General features: G+C 35.8%; 1 protein-coding gene across 2 annotated transcripts in view; it reads left to right on the forward strand.

Annotated features, from left to right (window-relative positions):
• KBTBD3 (kelch repeat and BTB domain containing 3) overlaps positions 1–21,252 on the forward strand; it is a 49,683-nt gene extending 28,431 nt beyond the window's left edge. Inside the window, exons 2-4 of one of the 2 annotated variants that reach the window (XM_081239053.1) lie at positions 12,634–12,778; positions 15,357–15,601; positions 19,529–21,252. In XM_081239053.1, the coding sequence (XP_081095179.1) occupies positions 15,369–15,601; positions 19,529–21,131 (1,836 nt within the window). In that variant the 5' untranslated portion in view covers positions 12,634–12,778; positions 15,357–15,368 and the 3' untranslated portion in view covers positions 21,132–21,252. The remainder of the gene's footprint in view (positions 1–12,633; positions 12,779–15,356; positions 15,602–19,528) is intronic. The other variant, XM_081239052.1, reaches the window with a different exon arrangement.
• Positions 21,253–21,485: the final 233 nt, after the last annotated feature.

The raw sequence follows: 21,485 nt of genomic DNA on the forward strand, positions 1-21,485 counted from the left end.
GGGTCATATGGTAGTTCTATTTTTATTTTTCTGAGGAACCTCCATACTGTTCTCCACAGTGGCTGTGTCAATTTTCATTCCCACCAGCAGTGCAAAAGGGTTTCCTTTTCTCCATATCCTCTCCAGCATTTATTGTTTGTAGATTTTTTGATGATGGCCATTCTGACTGGTCTGAGGTGATACTTCATTGTAGTTTTGTTCTGCATTTCTCTAATAATTAGTGATGCGGAGCAGCTTTTCAGGTGTTTTTTGGCCATCTGTATGTCTTCTTTGGAGAAATGTCTATTTAGGTCTTCCTCTCATTTATTGATTGGATTGTTTGTTTTTCTGTTATTGAGCTGTTTGTATATTTTGGAGATTGATCCTTTGTCCGTTGCTTCCTTTGCAAATACTTTCTGACATTCTGAAGGTTGTCTTTTCATTTTGTTGATGGTTTCCTTTACTGTGCGAAAGCTTTTAAGTTCCATTAGGTCCCATTTGTTTATTTTGTTATTATTTTCATTACTCCAGGAGGTGGGTCAGAAAAGATCTTGCTGTGATTTAGGTCAAAGAGTGTTTTTCCTATGTTTTCCTCTAAGAGTTTTATAGTGTCTGGTCTTACCTTTAAGTCTTTAATACATTTTGAGTTTATTTTTATGTATGGTGTTAGGGAGTGTTCTAATTTCATTCTTTTACATGTAGCTGTACAGTTTCTCCAGCACCACTTATTGAACAGATTGTCTTTCTCCATTGTATATTCTTGCCTCCTTTGTCATAGATTAGGTGACCATAGGTGCATGGGTTCATCTCTGGGATTTCTATCCTGTACCTTTGATGTATATTTCTGTTTTTGTGCCAGTGCCATACTGTCTTGATTACTGTAGCTTTTAGTATAGTCTGAAGTCCTCCAGCTCCACTTTTCTTTCTCGAGATTGCTTTGGCTATTTGGAATCTTTTATGTTTCCATACAAATCGTAAAATTTTTTGCTCTAATTCTGTGAAAAATACCGTTGGTAATTGATAGGGATTGCATTGAATCTGTAGATTGCTTTGGGTAGTACAGTCATTTTCACAATATTGATTCTTCCAATTCAAGAACATGGTATATCTCTCCATCTGTTTTTGTCATCTTTGATTGCTTTCATCAGTGTTTTATAGTTTTTTGAGTGCAGGTATTTTGTCTCTTTAGGTAGGTTTATTCCTAGGTATTTTATTATTTTTGTTGCAGTGGTAAAGGGGATTGTTTCTTAATCTCTCTTTCTGATCTTTTGTTGTTATTATATAGGAATGCAAGAGATTTCTGTACATTAATTTTGTATCCTGCAACTTTATCAAATTCATTGATGAGTTCTAGTAGTTTTCTGGTGGCATCTTTAGGATTTCCTATGTATAGTATCATATCATCTGCAAACAGTGACAGTTTTACTTCTTTCCTGATTTTGATTTCTTTTATTTCTTTTTTTTTCTCCGACTGCCATGGCTAGGACTTCCAAAACTATGTTGAATAAGTGTGGCAAAAGTGGGCAACCTTGTCTTGTTCCTGATCTTAGAAGAAATGCTTTCAGTTTTTCACCATTGAGAATGATGTTGACTGTGGGTTTGTCATATTTGGCTTTTATTATGTCGAGGTAGGTTCCCTCTATGCCCACTTTCTGGAGACTTTTAATCATAAATGGGTGTTGAATTTTGTCAAAAGCTTCTTCTGCATCTATCAAAGTGATCATATGGTTTTTATTCTTCAATTTGTTAATATGGTGTATCACATTGATTGATTTGCATATATTCAAGAGTCCTTGCATCCCTGGGATAAATCCCACTTGATCCTGGTGTATGTTCCTTTTAATGTGCTGTTGAATTCTGTTTGCTAGTATTTATTTGTTCAGGATCTTTGCATCTATGTTTATCAGTGATATTGGCCTGTAATTTTTGTGTGTGTGATATCTGTGGTTTTGGTGTTAGGGTGATGATGGCCTTGTAGAACGAGTTTGAGCGTGTTCCTCACTCTGCATTCTTTTGGAAGAGTTTGAGAAGGATTGGTGTTAGCTGTTCTCTAAATATTTGGTAGAATTCACCTGTGAAGCCATCTGGACCTGGACTTTTGTTTGTTAGAAGATTTTTAATTACAGTTTCAATTTCATTACTTGTGGTTGGTCTAGTCATATTTTCTATTTTTTCCCGGTTCAGTCCTGGAAAGTTGTACTTTTCCAAGAATTTGTCCATTTCTTCCAGAGTGTCCATTTTATGGGCATATAGTTGCTTATAGTAGTCTCATATCATCCTTTGTATTTCTGTGGTGTCAGTTGTAACTTCTCCTTTTTCAATTTTATTGATTTGAGTCCTCTCTCTTTTTTTCTTGATGGTTTATCAATTTTGTTTATGTTCTCAAAGCACTAACTTTTAGTTTTATTTATCTTTGCTGTTGTTTTTTTCATTTCTATTTCATTTCTGCTCTCATCTTTATGATTTCTTTCCTTCTGCTAACTTTGGGTTTTCTTTCTTCTTTCTCTAGTTGCTTTACGTGTAAGGTTAGATTGTTTATTTGAGATTTTTCTTGTTTTTTGAGGTGAGATTGAATTGCTATAAACTTCCCTCTTAGAACTGCTTTTGCTGCATCACCTAGGTTTTGGGTCATCGTGCTTTCATTATCATTTGTTTCTAGGTATTTTTAAATTTCTTCTTTGATTTCTTCAGTGATCTCTTGGTTATTTAGCAGTGCAGTGTTTAGCCTCCATGAGTTTGTGTTTTTTACAGTTGTTTTCCTATAATTGATTTCTAATCTCATAGTGTTGTTATCAGAAAAGATGCTTGATATGATTTCAATTTTCTTAAATTTTCCAAAGCTTGATTTGTGACCCAAGATGTGATCTATCCTGAAATATGTTCAGTGTGCACTTGAGAAGAAAGTGTATTCTGTTGCTTTCACCTGGAATGTCCTATAAGTATCAATTAAATCTATCTGGTCTATTGTGTCATTTAAAGCTTGTGTTTCCTTATTTTCTCTCTGGATGATCTGTCCATTGGTGTAAGTGGAGTGTTGAGGTCTCCCACTGTTATTGCGTTACTGTCAATTTCCCCTTTTTTGGCTGTTAGTATTTGCCTTATGTATTGAGGTGCTCCTATGTTGTGTGCATAAACATTTATAATTGTTTTGTCTTCTTCTTGGATTGATCCCTTGATCATTACATAGTGTCCTTTCTTTTCTCTTGGAACATTCTTTATTTTTAAGCCTATTTTGTCTATATGAGTATTGCTCCTTTAGCTTTCTTTTGATTTCCATTTGCATGGAATACCTTTTTTCCATCCCCTCACTTTCCATCTGTATGTGTCCCTAGGTCTGAAGTGGGTCTCTTATAGACAGCATATATACAGGTCTTATTTTTGTATACATTCAGCTAGTCTGTGTCTTTTGGTTGGAGCATTTAATCCATTTTCATTCAAGGTAATTATAGATATATATGTTCCTATTACCTTTCTCTTTATTGTTTTGGGTTTGTTTTTGTAGGTCCTTTTCTTCTTCTTCTCTTGTGTTTCCTGCCTAGAGAAGTTCTTTTAGCATTTGTTTTAAAGCTGATTTGGTAGTGCTGAGTTCTCTTAGCTTTTGCTTATCCCTAAAGCTTTTGATTTCTCCATCAAATCCGAATGAGATCCTTGATGGTTAGAGTAATCTTTGTTGTATGTTTTGCTCTTTTATTACTTTAAATATATCCTGGCCCTCCCTTTTGGCCTGCAGAATTTCTGCTGAAAAAACAGCTGATAACTTTATGGGGATTCCCTTGTATGTTATTTGTTGTTTTTCCCTTGCTTTTAATATTTTTTCTTTGTGTTTAATTTTTGTTAGTTTGATTAATATGTGTCTTGGTGGTTTCTAGCGTTTATCTTGTATGGGACTCTCTGCAGTTTCTGCACTTTGGTGGCTATTTCCTTTCCCATGTTAGGGAAGTTTTCAACTATAATCTCTTCACATATTTTCTCAGACTTTCTCTTTCTTTTTTTCTTCTGGAACCCCTATAATTCAAATGTTGTGTGTTTAATGTTGTCCCAGAGGTCTCTGACACTGTCCTCAATTCTTTTCATACTTTTTTCTATATTCTGCTCCTCAGCAGTTATTTCCACCATTCTATCTTCCAGCTCATTATTTGTTCTTCTTTCTCAGTTATTCTGCTCTTGATTCCTTCTAGTGTATTTTTTTCTTCAGTTATTTTGTTGTTCATCACAGTTTTATGTTCTTTAGTTCTTCTGGGCCTTTTTTAAACATTTCTTGTATTTTCTCAATCCATGCCTTCATTCTATTTCTGAGATTTTGTATCATCTTTATTAGTATCATTACTCTGAATTCCTTTTCAGGTAGGTTGCCTATTTTCTCTTCATTTATTTGGTGCTGTAGGTTTTTACTTTGGTCCTTCATCTGTAACATATTTTTTTGTCAACTCATTTTTTTTAATGGGTGAGGCTTTGTTCCTGTCTTACTGGTTGTTTGGCCTGAGGTGTCCAGCACTGGAGTTTGCAGGCAGTTGGGTAGAGTGAGGTCTTGGTGCCGAGATGAGGATCTCCGGGAGACCTCACTCTGATTAATATTTCCTGGTGTCTGAGGTTCTCTGTTAGTCCAGCGGTTTGGACTTGTTACCCCCACCTCAGCAGCTCAGGCCTGACCCCCAGCTAGGGAAACAAGATTCTGCAAGCCATGTTGCATGGCAAAAAAAAAAGAAGTAAAAAAAAAAGGAGTATGATGTCGAGGAATAAAAAATAAAGTGAAAGTAGAAAAATAAAAAATATATTGGAAAAGCTAGAAATATAAATGAAACAACAACAACAAGATAAAACAGAACCAAAACAGCAAAAAAAAAAAAAAAGAGGCAGGGAACAAACCAAAAGGAGCAGAACAATCACAAAGAGTAAAAGATAAAATAAAATTAGAAATATAAAAGACTTAATAGAAAAAATAAAGATATAAATGATACCACCACAAGGTAAAACAGAACCACAATGTTTAAAAAAAAAAAAAAGAAAGAAAAAAATGAATAAAAGGAAAAGGGACTGGAAAAAGCCTTGGCTTGGGCTGCGGACCTTAGGTGGTGGTGGGGTTTAGGGCGGGGGCAGGCCCTAAGCTCAGGACCTGCACAGCCGGAAAGGACAACATGGCTGGAGGGGGCCTCAGAGTGTGGATTAGAGTGCAGGGGCAGGGTTTGGGCTTAGCGCAGCCAGTGGTGGCCTTGGAGTGCAGAGGATCAGTCCCAAGACCTCAGCAGGCTCTGTATGGCCCAGGTGGGCAGGGGAAACACTGGCTTTGTTCCTTTCTGATCCTCCAATCTCCCAAGGGTCTCTCTGCATCCCCGTTGCTCCCCTCACTGTGGGTGGGCCACTCTAGGTGTGGTAACCCCTCCCCTCCCCCAGCTGCCCCTCAGGGGCATCCATCCCATCCCGCCTCCATTTCTTCTCCCCCACGCCACATCCTACCTGGTTTCTTGGGGGTTCTTCCCATCCCCTCCAGTGTCTGTGGCCCCTCACAAGTGCCTGGTAGGTGCCCTAGTTGTAAGGAGATGTGAACTCTGTGTCCTCCTATTTTGCCATCTTGACTCTGCCCCCTCAGATTTTAGTGTTAACCTTTCTCTTAATTGATTTCTAGTCTCATTTCATTGTGGCCACATAACATAATCTGTGTGCCTTCAATTCTTTTAAATCATTTAAGGGTAGGTCAGGATATGGTCACTTTTGCTCTATGTTTCATAGGCACTTGAAAATCATGTGTATTCTGTTGATTAGATGCTGTTGGTTGCTGGTGTTATTGAGTTCTTGTGTATCATTGCTGATTTATTGTGTTCTTGTTCTATTAATTTTAGAGAGAAGGACATTCAGTTCTCTAGCATTATAGCTATAATAAATGCATTTGTCTGTTTTTCTTTTCAGGTCTATCAGTTTTTGCTTCCCATTACTGCACCTCTTTTGTTTGATATGTACACATTTAGGTTTGCTATGTCTTCTTGTGGGATTGACATTATGTGATATATCTTTGTGTCCCTGATACTTTTCCTTGTTGGTGTCTACTTTACCTGATATTAATATAGCCACACCTGTTTTCTTTTAATTCATGTTTATATAGTATATATTTCTCTATCTTTTGACTTCCAACCTACTTACATCATTCTATTTGAAGTGAGTTACTTTTAAGAAGTATAAAGTTGGGGTTATTTTTTTTTTAAATCTATTCTGCTGATCTCTGTCTTTTAATTGATACGTGTTTATGTGTGTGTGTGTGTGTGTGTGTGTGTGTGTGTGTGTGTGTACCATTTACATTTAGTACAGATATTGAATATGTTAGTACTTAAGTTTGCTTTTTGGTTGGTTGTTCTCTGTTCTGTTTTTAATTTCTCTTTTTTCTTTTTTCTGCCTCCTTTGGGTTACTTGAACCTTTTTTAGGATTCCATTTTCTGTTTTCATTCTGCTATGATTCTGCGTGTATCTCTTTGTATAGACGCTTTAGAGGTTTTTCTAGGATTATATCATTTACATATGTACATGTATACATTCAGCCCTCCATATCTGTAGGTTCCACATCTGCACATTCAGAAGACTGAGCGTACTATGCCAGCCATTTAATATAAGGGAGTTAAGCATCTGAGGAGTTTGGTATTGGATGGGGAGGAGTGTCCTGGAACCAATCCCCTGTGGTTACCAAGGGACAACTGTATATAATATATATATATATATGTGCATGTATATAATATATACTTTATAATTGCTCACTGAGGTTTTTCTATGATGGCTGCCTTAAAATTCTTGGCACATAATTCTGACATCAGTGTCATCTCACTGTTGTCTGTTGATTTGTTTTTCTTATTTAATTTGATATATTCCTGGTTCTTGGCTCTATTGAGTATTGTGTAAGACTCTAGATCTTATTTAAATCTTGGATTTTAGTGGGGGTTTTTTGACACTGCTCTTCTCAGTTTAGCTTACCACCTTATTGCTGCCAGGTTGAGATGGAAGTCCAGACTTTCCACTATACCTCTGTTGATACCCAGGAGAGGAAGGGCTCCTTTCTACTGCTGGACAGAATTAGAAGTTTAGGCTCCCCTCTCTGCATCCTCTGATACCAATCTCAGCCTCAGATTGTCCTCTGATAACAAGAGGCACCTTGTTATTGCTCCTCTCGTGGCCTCCATTGACATCATTGGGGATGGCCTTGTTGCTGCTAATCGGTAGTGGAAGTCCTGATTCTTTACTTGGCCTCTGACTCTACTCCAGCTGATTGATTGGGGGGGGGTTGTTGGTGGCCACTTGTTACCACCCAGAAATGATTAATGTCCTGACTCCCCACTCAGCCTTCACTGACACCATTCCTTTGGGGGAATGGTAGGAGGAGAGCTGAGGCACCTCATTACAGTCTGGCAAGGGTGGAATTCTTGGCTCTCCATTCCACTTTTGCTGACGTTGGTGGGATAGAGCCCGTTTTTTTGTGGTGTTTGTCAAAACTTCTGTCTTGCTAGGTTGCTCTTTTTCCTGGTCCTTTGCCTGAAGAAATCATGTTTTTCTTGGATCTCTTTATGTGTGTGCCCATTGGTGTTCAGTGTTGTCAGCTTCTTCACTATCTATGATATATTAGGCAAAAATAAAACCCAAGGAACTCATCACTGTCTTGCTCCTTGGGTCTCAAGTTCACTAGCCACCCTGCTTGTTTCTCTCCACTTCTCACAGGCTCTGTATGTTTGTGATATATATTTTTATATATGTCCAGGGTTTTTAGTTGTGCTTAGCAGGAGAAACAGGGAAAGGTATGTCTACTCTACTTTACTAAAGCAGAGGTCTCATTTTTTTATAGGAGTAATATTTATAAGAATTAAATTAAATGCTCTGTGAGACCCATGGCCCAGTACCTGATGCAGGGTACTGGCTCTATAAATGTTAGCTCTTATTTTTGTCATATATGTCTTTCTTATTCAGAATGATCTTAAATTGTCATGGTAAGTTTTGACCAGTACATTTATGGTTGGATCTTTTGAGCATTAAAATTACTTTCTGAGCTTTCATTTGATATTAAAATCCAGAGTCAGAATAGTATTGAAAAGAGCATGGACTTTGAGTGAAACAAGCATGTTTCTGTTAGTTTTGTGTCTTACACCTTATTGTTTAATCTCAGCCTCAATTTCCCATTTTGAAAAAGTCATTATTAATACTAATCTTAAAGGATTATGAACATTGAATGAAATAGCTGTATAAATTACTTATTATAAATTCTAATATTTTCAGGTTTGTTATATCACAAATAAACTATGAAAATTGAGTCTCTAACCATTCATTTGCTTATCAGTGTTTACCTGTTAACAGAAATGAAAGTTGTGCCATATAGTATTGTTCTCTGATTTGTTGCTTTAAAGGTCCAAAATGATTCGCTTTGATAGGGATGTAAGTGCTTAATTTAGATTGTTGTAATCATTATCAAAAATTTCCCTCCATATCTCCCCTTTTTTGCCAGTGTATTAACATGCTCAAATTTCTCCCATCTAAAGCAAAACAATATTTCTTAGAATTGCTCCTCTAGTCCCAACCTCACTGAACTTAAAAGAAAAAATTATACAAAATTTGTTCATTATTCCCTCTTAAAACCACTGTAATCTGGCCTCTCCCCACCCCACCCTCAAATCATCAGGGACTTCAGTCCTTACCTTACCTAATCTCTCTTAGCTTTTGATAATATGGGAACTGCTTCATTCTGGAAATTCTCTTCCTTTGACTTCCACCATCTTTCCTAATTTTCTTGCATTTCTCTTCCTGTTCTTTTTGAGTTTTTTCTCAGCTGTAGAACTTTTTCATCTGTACCTACTACAGATTGTATTTTCCATTATATTTTCAGTTTGTGTAGACCATCACCTGATATGTAGCAGATGCTGCATAAATAATTCTTCAACTTAAATTGTCTGTCCCTTAATATTAGTTATCCTTGGTGTTCCATCCTTGGCCCTCTTCTTTACTAATTCTACTTATTTTCCTTGATTGATTTTTATTAATTTCAATGGCTTTAGTTATCTTGTGGATCAGATCCCTCTTTCCCTTTCATATATTTTGCAGTGCCCTTTCTCTTTGATTGTGCTTATAATCGTTGATTAAGTAAAGTCTCCATGTAGAAATTCACTCAAGCCAAATTGACAAAATAGGACGTTTCAGCTTCTCTGCTTGACCATTCTACATAGAGTAAACATGGAGGGCTTTAACTTTTAACCACTTTACAAAAGTGAATACCTGTGTGTAATGCTGATGTATTAGTTGATATTTGAAAATTTCAAATAAAGCCATTTTACTTACATTACTAGTTATAGAAATAAAAATTACAATATACATATATCATTGGTTTCATTTCTTATCTGTGAACTATGAGCCTCAGTAACTGACTTAATCCAAGTTCCAAATTATTTATATATGTATTATAACTTGGTATAAATAATTAGGTATAAATTATATATACACATACAGTGATACTTAAATGTATTGCAAACCATGTTGCTTTTATTCAACGTTGTACAGGAAATCTTAGCTACTACTGTAGTACAAAAAAAAATAATATTGGTAAAAAATAGGAAAGAAAAGCAACCTTAATATTTACAAATGATGTAATTTTTTGTGCAAGAAACAATAGAGAATCAACAGATAAATATTTAGATTAATAAATGTGCTTATTGAGTTGCTGGGATTAAAATTAATATTCATCAATTAAGATAATCCTATTTGTTGTAATAGCTACATCTAAGTGGCTTAACAAAATTAAATTTGTTTTTCATTAAGAAAAAGTGTTTGGATTTTTTTAAATTGATATTCTCATTACCAATGCCAGTGAACATGCATATCTGTCCCATTAGATAGTAAGTTCCATGAGAATAGGAGCCACATCTTTATTACTCACTGCTATATTCTTAGCAGAATGATCTTTCTAAAATGTAAATCCAGTGGTATAATGCCACTCCTTAAAAGTTTTCTAAATATTCCTCATTACCTGTAGAATGAAACCCAAGCCCCCTTGCATGGTATGTAAGACTTTGCATGAGCCATTCCCTATTTACTACTTAAGCTTTTTTTACCCTATCCCCTGTTCTCAACTTTGTATTTCTCCAAAGGGGCCATAATAACTCTTATCCAGGCCTTTGCATTTATAACTTAATTTTTTCTCTTGGAAATGTCTTTCTCCCCTTTGTTAACCATTTTCCTTTTTTTTCTTTTTTTTTTTTAACAGCTCAAGTACTGTACTCATCAGGATGGCTTCCTCAATCCTCTTCCCCTCTCTGTTTTATCCTTTCTACCCCTGAAAGCAAGTCTGAATGTTGTTCTTCCTCTATGCTTCCATAACACTGCTCATATCTCTATTATGACCCTTATACAGTTTACTTATTTCTTTCCACACTAGCCTATAAACCTGTAAGAGCAAGGATTCTGTGCCTCATTTATCTTTATATTCCCAAATGTATGCACAGGTTTGAAACCCAGAAGGTTTTAAATAAAAGTTTATAGAAGAAAGATCAGTGTTGAGGCTGTTGAGGCAATTCAAGTGAGAATGATGAGAGCTTAAACTAAAAGAATGTCAGTAGAGATGGAGAGAAGTGGTTTTAAAATGGATGTATATGGTTGCTGAAAGACGGCTTCCAAGTGTCTAGCTTGGGAAGTGTAGCGGCCATTCATCTAGATGAGAAATAGAAAAATAATAGAGTTATGGGGGGGAAAACCAACATGATAATACTTAAATTTTGGTAGTTTCCAGTGGTAATTATGACCACATTAAAGAATTGCAAAGTAGAGATACCCTTAAATGTCCAATAAGAATGTATTTTAAAATTAAGTTGTAGAAAAAAAAATTATGTATACACACATATACATAATCAATCACATACAGAATGAAAGTATTATGAAACAAGTATTCAGTATCTACCCAAATTGTTTCCTTCATCTCTCCCTGATTAGATGGCTTGGAAGTCAGGGTAGTAATTTCTGCTGTGGATTGTCCCATGTGGATCAAAAATCCTTGTCAACACCTATAATCCTAAACTTTGAGGGAACTTTTAAAAACCTAGAAGAATCTAAGCTTATAGGAGATAAATTTATTTTTCCATCTTCAGCATCTAACTTCCTCTAATAAAAAAGGATTTAAATACATATCTTTAAATGGATGAGAATTCAGAGCAGTTCCAATGGGTGTGTAGGTGATAAGGACTGAGTCTTTCAACCAATTCTGTGATTCTTTGAGGCAAGCAATGGAGAGACCCTATATTGCTGTTACAGATTATTGATGCTCTAGCCCATTGCTAGACTTGAGAAATAGACCAGGAGTAACACCCTGGCCTCTTTGTGTTGTTGAGAAGATGCTTTGATCCTTTGCACAGCACTAACTCATGTCTATCTGGTGTATATCACACTGGTTACCTGCTCTGTTATACTACCCTTTGTGTAGTATAAATACTCCCTGGCTAGTCCCTTTAAGTATTCCTTTCTATCATCATGGCGTCAGAAAGAGGAGGCTGGCTCAAGTCTCCACCAGTTGTCTTTCTTCTTTTCATTGATCCTGATACTCCATATAAAACTACTTTGTAATGATAGCTCTTATGTTCAGCTTTCCTCTTAAGCCCTAGGAATTATTAGAGAACTGCTTCTGCTGTCCCTCCCCCTACCACCTTTTAAATGTAAACATTTTGATTCATGTCATTTAAATGATTTCTTTGGCTTTTATGTTAACTTTCTAATAGAAAATAAGTACTAACTTTCATTTATTTAGCACATAGTAAATGCTAAATTATTTATTATTTTTAATCTTCTCAACAACGCAACTAGATAAGTAAAGTTTGTCCTTATTTTACAAATGAAGAAAATGAGAATCAAAGATCCATCAGAAGTTACTTGCCTCAAATATATCACAAGTATATTGCTGAGCCAGCATTGGAACTCAAGTCTTCTAAAGCCCTACTCCTTCTTCTGTTTCATATTACATCATACCCCTGGGAAGATATATGATTTTATAGTTATTAGAAAAGGAGGAAAAACATGTGATTTTATAAACAGTTTTACAGGTGACTTAAGAAGTATTCCTTGTGAGGTGAGGAATTACTGGGATATTCTTTTTCATCCTAGGTCAGATGTTATCAACATTCTTTTTTGTTGTTGTTGTTGTTTTGTTTGGCCGTGCCACACATCTTGCAGGATCTTAGTTCCCCTACCAGGAATCAAACCCAGGCCCCAGCAGTGAAAGTACAGAGTCCTAACCACTGGAGCACCAGGGAATTCCCTCAACATTCTTAAGTAAAGATTTGCACTGTTGTGATGATTATCTTTGTACCCCACTCTAACTTGGAATATTCTTTTTCGTCCTAGATCAGATGTTATTAACATTCTTAAGTAAGATTTGCACTGTTGTGATGACTAGGCCGCAGGGTGCCCAGACATTTGGTCAAACATTGTTCTGGGTGTGTCTGTGAGGCTGTTTCTGGATGAGATTAACATTTGAGTAGATAGACTAAGTAAATTATTGCCCACTCTAATGTGGGTGGATCTTATCCAATCAATTGAAGACCTGAAGAGAACAAAAAAGCTGAGTAAGAAGAAACTTCACCTACCTGACTGCTGGAGCTGGAACATTATTATTTCCTGCCTTTGGATTTGAACTGAAAAATCATCTCTTCCTAGGTCTCCAGCCTGCCAGCTTTCAGACTAGAACTTATACCATCAGCTGTCCTGGTTCTCAGGCCTCTGGATTCAGACTGAAACTACATCGTTGGTTGTTCTGAGTCTCTGACTTGCCAGCCACATATCTTGGGACCTCCATAATTTTGTGAGCCAATTATTTATATGTATATACATATATAATATATTTATATATGCACACATATACATACATACACACACACCACACACACATCACACATATACCAGTAGTTATATATATAACAAATAGGCTTATAGCCAAATATATAATCTATTGGTTCATTGGTTCTGTTTCTCTAAAGAACTCTAATACAACTGTTTTCTGCCTTACTTTTCTTCACAACTGCTCCCAAGCCTCTCATTACCTTTTTTCCCTCCACGACACCCACTCTCATTCTTAATATGTCTATTTACTTACAGCTACTCAGAACACTGCTCACAAAATTACTGCAGGTAACTTATTTTTCCAATACTACTGTGAATTACATCCTATTAATGGCCCCTGCGCGTGCATGCACATACACTCTTATACAGGCACATTATTCTTCATATAGTACATCAGCTAGTCAGTAACTTTCTGTGATAATGAAAATATTCTATGTTTGTGGTGTACAATATAATAGCCATTAGCCACATGTATTAGGGTTCTCCAGAGAAACAGAGCCAATTGGAAGGAGAGATAGATAGATAGAAAGATAGATAGATAGATAGGGAGATTGATTTACTGTGTGGAGTTGGCTTATGTTATTAAGGAAGCTAAGCAGTCCTAAGATCCGCAGTCGGAAAACTGGTCCAGGAAAGCCAATAATAAAGTTGCAATCCGAGTTTTAGTCCAAAGGCAGAAGTCTGATATTCCTTCTCAGAGACAGTGGCAGAGAGAAAGAATTCTATCTTACTGGGCCTTTTGTTCTATTCAGGCCTTCAGTGGATTCAGTGAGTCCCACTCACATTAAGGAAAACAATCTGCTTTCCTCAGTCTACTGATTCAAATGTTAAACTCATCCAAAAACACCCTCACAGACACACCCAGAAATAATGTTTAGCCAAGTGTCTGGGCACCCTGTGGCCCAGCAAGTTGACACATAAAAGTAACCATCATATTACATATGGCTACTGACCGCTTAAAATATGGCTAGACCAACCAAGGAACTAAATTTTTAATTTTTATTGAATTTTAAGTAATTTAAATGTAAATAGGTATACATGGCTCACAGTTACTGTTTTGGACAACACAGTAGTAGATTGTCTCAGTCCTAGAATGAAGCTTTGACTGATGCTATAGGACCATTCAGACTACTTCTCCAGTGTCTGGCTTCCACCTGGGCTTGAAACACCTCCTCTGGGAGAACACAGCCACCATGTACGAAGTGCAACTACCCCAAGACTGCCATGCTATGAGGAAGTATTGTTAGTCACATGGAGAGAATATATCAAGAGAGGGAGAGAAAGCCCTATCTGTTCTAGCCGTCCATCCCATTTGAAGGAAATGTGAATGAAGAAACTGTATTGGACCTCTAACCCAATCAGGCCTTCAGGTGACTTCAGCCAGAGCTGCCACCTGACTCTAACCATATGAAAACCCACAAGCAAGAAGTTCCATCTAAACCTGCAGAACCATGAGAGATAAATTGTCGTCTTAAGCCACTCAGCTTTGGGGTGATTTGCAAGGCAATAAATAACCAGAACAGAAGTATGCTAAGGAATCAAGGTTTCCTATTTTTCTGGCTCCCCTAGATCCCAATCTTCTTTTCTTTCTTGCTTTTTGTGGTATAAACTTTTATGCTTAGAACTAAATTAGCAGTTTGGGAAAGTCACAGTTATCTGGCCTTCAAGTATCTTGGATTTCTGACCTCATATTTAAAAAGCTTTCCTGCTTTCAGATAGGCAAAGTTGGACCAATGTTTGCCTTTTACTTCCTTGCTAAAGGCCATAACCAGTTAATACAATCTAATACCCTGATCTTTTTCAATCGTCTTTCTTTTTTTTTTTTTTTTTTTCGGTTCGTGGGCCTCTCACTGTTGTGGCCTCTCCCGTTGCGGAGCACAGGCTCTGGACGCGCAGGCTCAGTGGCCATGTCTCACGGGCCCAGCCGCTACGTGGCATGTGGGATCTTCCCGGACCGGGGCACACACCCGCGTCCCCTGCATTGGCAGGCGGACTCTCAACCACTGCATCACCAGGGAAGCCCCAATGAATTGTCTTTTAAAAGTCTAATCCCAGAAGACATATACCTATGCTTCAATATCAACATTTTAACATCTGTTTCGCTGCCAGAAGAAAATAGGTGGGAGGGAGAAGGATGTGTTGGGTAAATATTCAAATGATATCTGCTATATAAGCAATACCTCTTACATATAACAAGACTAGTCATGTACTCAGATCCTGTATAAGTTATTTATACAACTTATAATTTGTGCTATTTAACACAGTTATATAACCTTGAACTTTATCCCTTAATAATGTACTTTTTATTCCAGTGAGCTCAATATTTATAAAAATTTAAAAGGAATTTATTGCTAAATGTCAGGAAAACAAGTGTTTAGGACACGATTTACTATTATGATTGTTCTTAGTGAACAATTGTTCACTAATGTTCTTAGTGAACAGTTGTTCTTGTGATTGACACTAAGAGGGCAAATTTTGGATCTGAAAATTTCATTAGGACTCTGTTACATCAGTGATTTGTTTTTTTTTTTTCATTCCAGTTCTAAGAACAGATGGAAGTGGCTATGGATAATTCATATAATTTCAATCAACAAGGCTCATGTAATGGAATTCCATCTGAGAAGAAAAACAACTTCCTCGTGTCAGAAGATCATGGACAGAAAATCTTAAGTATACTACAGAATTTTCGAGAACAAAATGTCTTTTATGATTTCAAAATAATCGTGAAAGATGAAATAATCCCATGTCATCGTTGTGTGTTAGCAGCATGCAGTGACTTTTTCAGGTACTTTACCTTGTCTATTTATCCCTCAGATTTTATGATACCACTAATTAAGTTATTTTTTATGGCTGTACTCAATTTTCCCCCCACAGAACATGGAACACTAATCTTTAATACTTAAAAAAAGATAATTAGAACCTAGATTAACTAATGATTTTTGAATATGAAAATATAAGAGTACCTTTTTTAAAGCTCAAGTCTTCCCAGGCTAGGATTGGGAAGTTCTATGGAGCATTAGTCCCTTGAATTGTTCTGGAAAAAATTTGTTTTGATCTGGGGTTAGTTTTGCTTGGGGGATCCCTGCACTGTATAATTTGGGAAAAGAGGAAAGGACAGATTGAGCAAAAATGGAAGCCAAGTTCAAAGAAAATGAGGAGTCTGAGAAGAAAATACATTTCAGTCATGTATTATATCCCATGGATTGTCCAGGAGAGAGGGACTCTAATGCAGAGAATTTCTCTTCTCTTTAGCCAAGATAGTCCTACAGTAGGGAAAAGTACTTCCAGAACCATTTCTGGAGAGCACCCAACTTGTTCTGATTCTAATTCTGAGTATAATTTGGTTCCGCATGTAGATCGTCCTACAAGGAATATCCTAGTCATGACACTGTAAGAATCCACTGTGATGACAGTGGGTTTCTGATTCTTAACAGTGATTAAGGGTCATGACCTTAGTACTGTGGTAACTGTATCAAGGTAATACCTGTGAGGCCTATTCATCAGACAGGCAAACCTCTCTTGCTGACATCCTGACCTTCAGCCCTCCTAGTCATACTGCAATAAACTCAAATCCTCATTGCAGTATTTTTCATTATGTTCAGTTTTAGAAACAATTTTTATTCTAAGTAAGCAAGGTTTAAATCTCTAACAAAACACCTGTTTCTGTAGGGTTTCCTGCTTTGAATTTGGGAGCAGTGGCTCAGTGCTGCATCACAGTTTACTGGGGACAAGGGGGGCTACAACTTTTACTAGCCTTTTGCCTAACTAGACTATATGTCTTCATGTATTCTTTTCATTTCTTCTCTCATGTGTCCTAAGTTATTCTTCTTCAGACTCTACTGGGGCCCTAACTGTTCTTATGCGCTCCCACTCTCAGGTTCCGCTAGTTTCTTCCCACCTCTCTTCTAATCCACTTTTTCTTCCAAGTAACTTTCTTGCTCCCTTATCTTTCATATCACCTCTTCATTAGAGGAAGCTGTACAGTATAATGGTTAAGTACTTGGCCTCTTAACGCACATGCCCTAAATCTAAATCCCAGCTCCACCACTTACTAGGCTTGTGACCTTAGGTAAGTTACACAACCTCTTCAGGCTTCAGTTTCCTTATTTGTAAAAAATTAAGATAATAAAAATAGGACCTAACTCATAATGAGTGTTGAATGAAATAATGTATATTAATGATTAGGTCAGTGCCCACTACATTCAATTAATGTTAGCTGCAATTATTATTATTGCCAAACCTAGCCAAAAAATGGAAATAATTTGGTATGAACACACAGTCTTATTTGTTCATAAAGTTTTCATGTTAACAAAGTAAGAAGTTCATATAAGCATTTGAACTGGCAGTCCTCTACTCTTTATGTTGAAGTTATTTATTAATTAATTGTATTTGCACATAATATTTGTCCATAGTACTTTTTTCAGCCTACTCCTAGCTTTTTAGGGGTCTACTTTCAATTTAAAAAAAATTATTGTTAAAACAACATGTTTTTCAAAATTCGCATCTGTTTTGAAGTAAAACAAATGACAGTTTTATAATGACCTAGATCCTTTATTATATGTAGCATTTTACTAAATGAGTATATAGTTCACATAAAAATATGTACAAATGTAGATAGAAAGTCTACATTATTTACACTCTTGTATGATAAGGCCACTAATTAATAATTTTGTGTTACGATCAAACTCACTGGAGTATTGGGATATAAACTCACAGGAATATTGGGGTATATAAAATTAAAATAGAAAATTACATAGTGCATGGTAAATGCCCTTTATAATATTTTTGGAAAATGAAAATTATGATTGAATGTAAAGTCACTGGAGACAAGATTCAAAAAGAATCACACATATTGTGTAACCACTTTATGATAACATGGTAAATTTGAGATAGAAGTTAACTGGATACTTTAAAGATGAGTAGGATGAAGTATAGAAATATATTACATGTGTCTTCTCAAAGAAAATGTGGAAGTTGGTGGTAAATTAGAAATACATACGATTTTAGAAAACTTTTTTTTTCTTAAAATGATATTAATAATAGTTTGCATCAATTAACTTAGTTATTTCTCTCACAGCTCAGTGAAATAGGTACTACTAGTATCCCCATTTTCAGATGAAGAATTTGAAGCACAATCAAGTTGTTAACCTCCCCAAGGTCACACATTTAATAAGTGGTATAGGCTAGATACCCACCCAGGCAGTCCTGTTCTAGAGGCCATGCTCTTATTATTACCCTAAACTGACTATAGATATCTTAATAATCTAATTATCACCACAGGGTAATGTTTCTAAGTTGATATACATTATTGAAATATCCTGCATAGTGTGTAACATGTATAAATTTTTGTAACTATATTTATTCGTTATTGTGTTAAGAAGTATTGAACACCCCTTGTAGAAAGGGGCGTTAGCATCCTTTTCCTAAGGAGTATTCTGTATTTGGAAGGCTCCTCATATTTTTCAGTTGGACACTTGTGCTGTAGTAGCTTTAGTTACTCTCTATAGTAGACTTCAATAATGAAGTTTGGTTTTCCCCCAGAGTATTTGGGCACCTGGGCACTACTCACAAAGGTGTCCTGGACAATACTGGAACAAATACAAACTAGTATTAAACCAGGACCAAAATCAGATGATCTTTAGTCTTAATGAATGTTCAACTGGCAGTCTTTAGTTCTTTGTTGTAGCTCTTTCCTCTTTATCTTTATTTGCAGTTCTACTGAAAACCATCATAATGGGTTTGTTTAAAGTGTAAAAATGAATAACTCTGGGTATGAAATTAATATAAGGATGGACAACAATATTGTTCTTACCAAAGCCAAATGTAAAATATATCTTAGTCTCCTGCCTAAATATTTCCAAATAATTTATATTTTTGCTTAAACTGAACCAAAAAATTTCCTATTTCCTTAGAGTCTATCAGCTTTACCAGATGGGGATAAATTAGAATTTATTATGAAGGAATTTCAAGCTGGTCTAATTATTCGAATCTGGAGACCCATCTCCATCTTTCAGTGGCTATTTCTACAAAAAAACTTATTTTTAGCCTTTTTAGTTTGGTGTGGTACACTGTTGTTTAGTTTTATAAAATCATATTCCCTTTTTCCTAAAGTGCTGTATGAAATGTGTTTTTAGACATGTATTCAAGTTTATCTTATTTGGTGGATTTCCCCACACAGACAGAGTCATTGGAAACATCTGATATCTCAGTGTATTCCATCTTTTACATATTTCACTGCTGCCAAATTGAAAATTATTTTGAAAAAGACTTTTAAATCCTAAACCCAGAAGCTTTTATATGTTTTAAGTAATTTTAGTTATCACCTGCAGAGTTGATACTAAATTAACCCATAAGTAAATAAATTCAGCCATTAGAGAGATTTTACCCTAATTTTATGAATAATATATAAGAACATCAAATCAGGTGCAAAATGTGAATCTTTTTGTAGCCTTTGGATCCATTGCTGTGGGTCAGCTATAATGTATATATTTTGCAATATGGGAGTTATGTAATACATATATTTTACAGATAAATAATATGGTCTCTATTATAGATATTAAATTAATTTATTAGGATGCTTTAAAAATGTATTTTGTAAATGTATTTTACATCAACCTAAGAGTAAAGGAAACCTCTTTAAGGTAATATTGAAAATTATCGTGGAATAAAATATTCCTGTTTATTTGTTCTCCTGTGTTCTTCATTTTTGCAGGGCTATGTTTGAAGTAAACATGAAAGAAAGAGATGGTGGAAGTGTTACCATTACTAATTTGTCCTCCAAAGCAGTAAAAGCATTTCTTGATTATGCCTATACTGGAAAAACAAAGATAACAGATGATAATGTGGAAATGTTCTTCCAGTTGTCATCATTTCTTCAAGTTTCCTTCCTGTCCAAAGCTTGCAGTGACTTTTTAATAAAAAGTATTAATCTTGTGAATTGTTTACAGTTATTATCTATATCAGATAGCTATGGCTCTGCCCGTTTGTTTGATCATGCTTTATACTTTGTACAACATCACTTTTCTTTATTATTTAAATCCAGTGATTTCTTAGAGATGAATTTTGGAGTACTGCAAAAATGTCTGGAATCAGATGAATTAAATGTTCCTGAAGAAGAAACTGTACTGCAAGTTGTCCTTAGTTGGACTAAACATAACTTAGAATCAAGGCAAAAGCATCTGCCTTATTTGATTAAAAAAGTAAGATTATATCAGTTATCTGAGGAGACACTTCAAGATTGTTTACTCAATGAAGAGTGTTTACTCAAAAGCACAAACTGTTTTGACATAATCATAGATGCAATTAAGTGTGTGCAAGGTTCTGGTGGACTTTTCCCTGATGCTCGACCATCCACAACTGAAAAATACATATTTGTTCACAAAACTGAGGAAAATGGAGAAGATCAATATACATTTTGCTATAATATTAAAAGTGATTCATGGAAGATACTGCCACAATCACACCTGATTGACTTGCCAGGATCTAGTCTGTCTAGTTATGGGGAGAAAATATTCTTGACAGGCGGTTGCAAAGGGCCATGTTGTAGAACAGTTCGGCTTCATATTGCAGAGTCATATCATGATGCCACTGATCAAACCTGGTGCTACTGTCCGGTCAAAAATGATTTTTTCCTGGCATCAACTATGAAAACACCAAGAACCATGCATACATCAGTTATGGCTCTCAACAGATTATTTGTCATAGGTGGAAAGACTAGAGGATCCCAGGACATTAGAAGTCTCTTAGATGTTGAATCTTACAACCCTCTTTCCAAAGAATGGATATCTGTTAGCCCATTACCCAGGGGCATATACTATCCTGAAGCAAGTGCATGCCAAAATGTAATTTATGTTCTTGGATCAGAGGTAGAGATTACAGATGCTTTTAACCCCTCACTTGATTGCTTTTTTAAATACAATGCTACAACTGATCAGTGGTCTGAACTAGTAGCAGAGTTTGGGCAGTTTTTCCATGCAACACTAATTAAAGCTGTCCCAGTAAACTGTACACTGTATATATGTGACCTTTCCACTTATAAGGTTTATAGTTTTTGTCCAGATACTTGTGTTTGGAAGGGTGAAGGGTCTTTTGAATGTGCAGGCTTCAACGCAGGTGCAGTTGGAATTGAAGATAAAATTTATATATTAGGTGGTGATTATGCACCAGATGAAATCACAGATGAAGTGCAGGTCTACCACAGCAGCAGGTCTGAGTGGGAAGAAGTTTCACCAATGCCAAGAGCCTTAACTGAATTTTACTGCCAGGTGATTCAGTTTAATAAATACAGGGACCCATGGTTTTCTAATCATTTCTAAAAGTAGTGTGTGATTAGACATTCTAAAACTATTGCAGTTTTAGAAACTTGCAGTAAATTTATTAACCTTAATTATTGGTAAAACGGTCTTTACAGCTTAATAACATAAATGCACCTTCTATGAGAGAATTACTATGAATGTATACCATATATGAATAAGCAGTTCCCAGAAACTTAAAATACAATATAAATTTTACCAAAAATTATATTGTATTTAATTTAATCTTGGAGAGTCTAGAATATTACTATTTTCATATGTAAATAAAACTCAGGCTTTGATGTTTTGATTTTTAAAGTACTTTATCCATGAAACACTAGTTAAAAACAAATCAAACTTCACTGAATTTTAGTTAAG

This window comes from Mesoplodon bidens (assembly GCF_964165515.1).
Source record: "Mesoplodon bidens genome assembly, chromosome: 7".
Classification (NCBI taxonomy): domain Eukaryota; kingdom Metazoa; phylum Chordata; class Mammalia; order Artiodactyla; family Ziphiidae; genus Mesoplodon; species Mesoplodon bidens.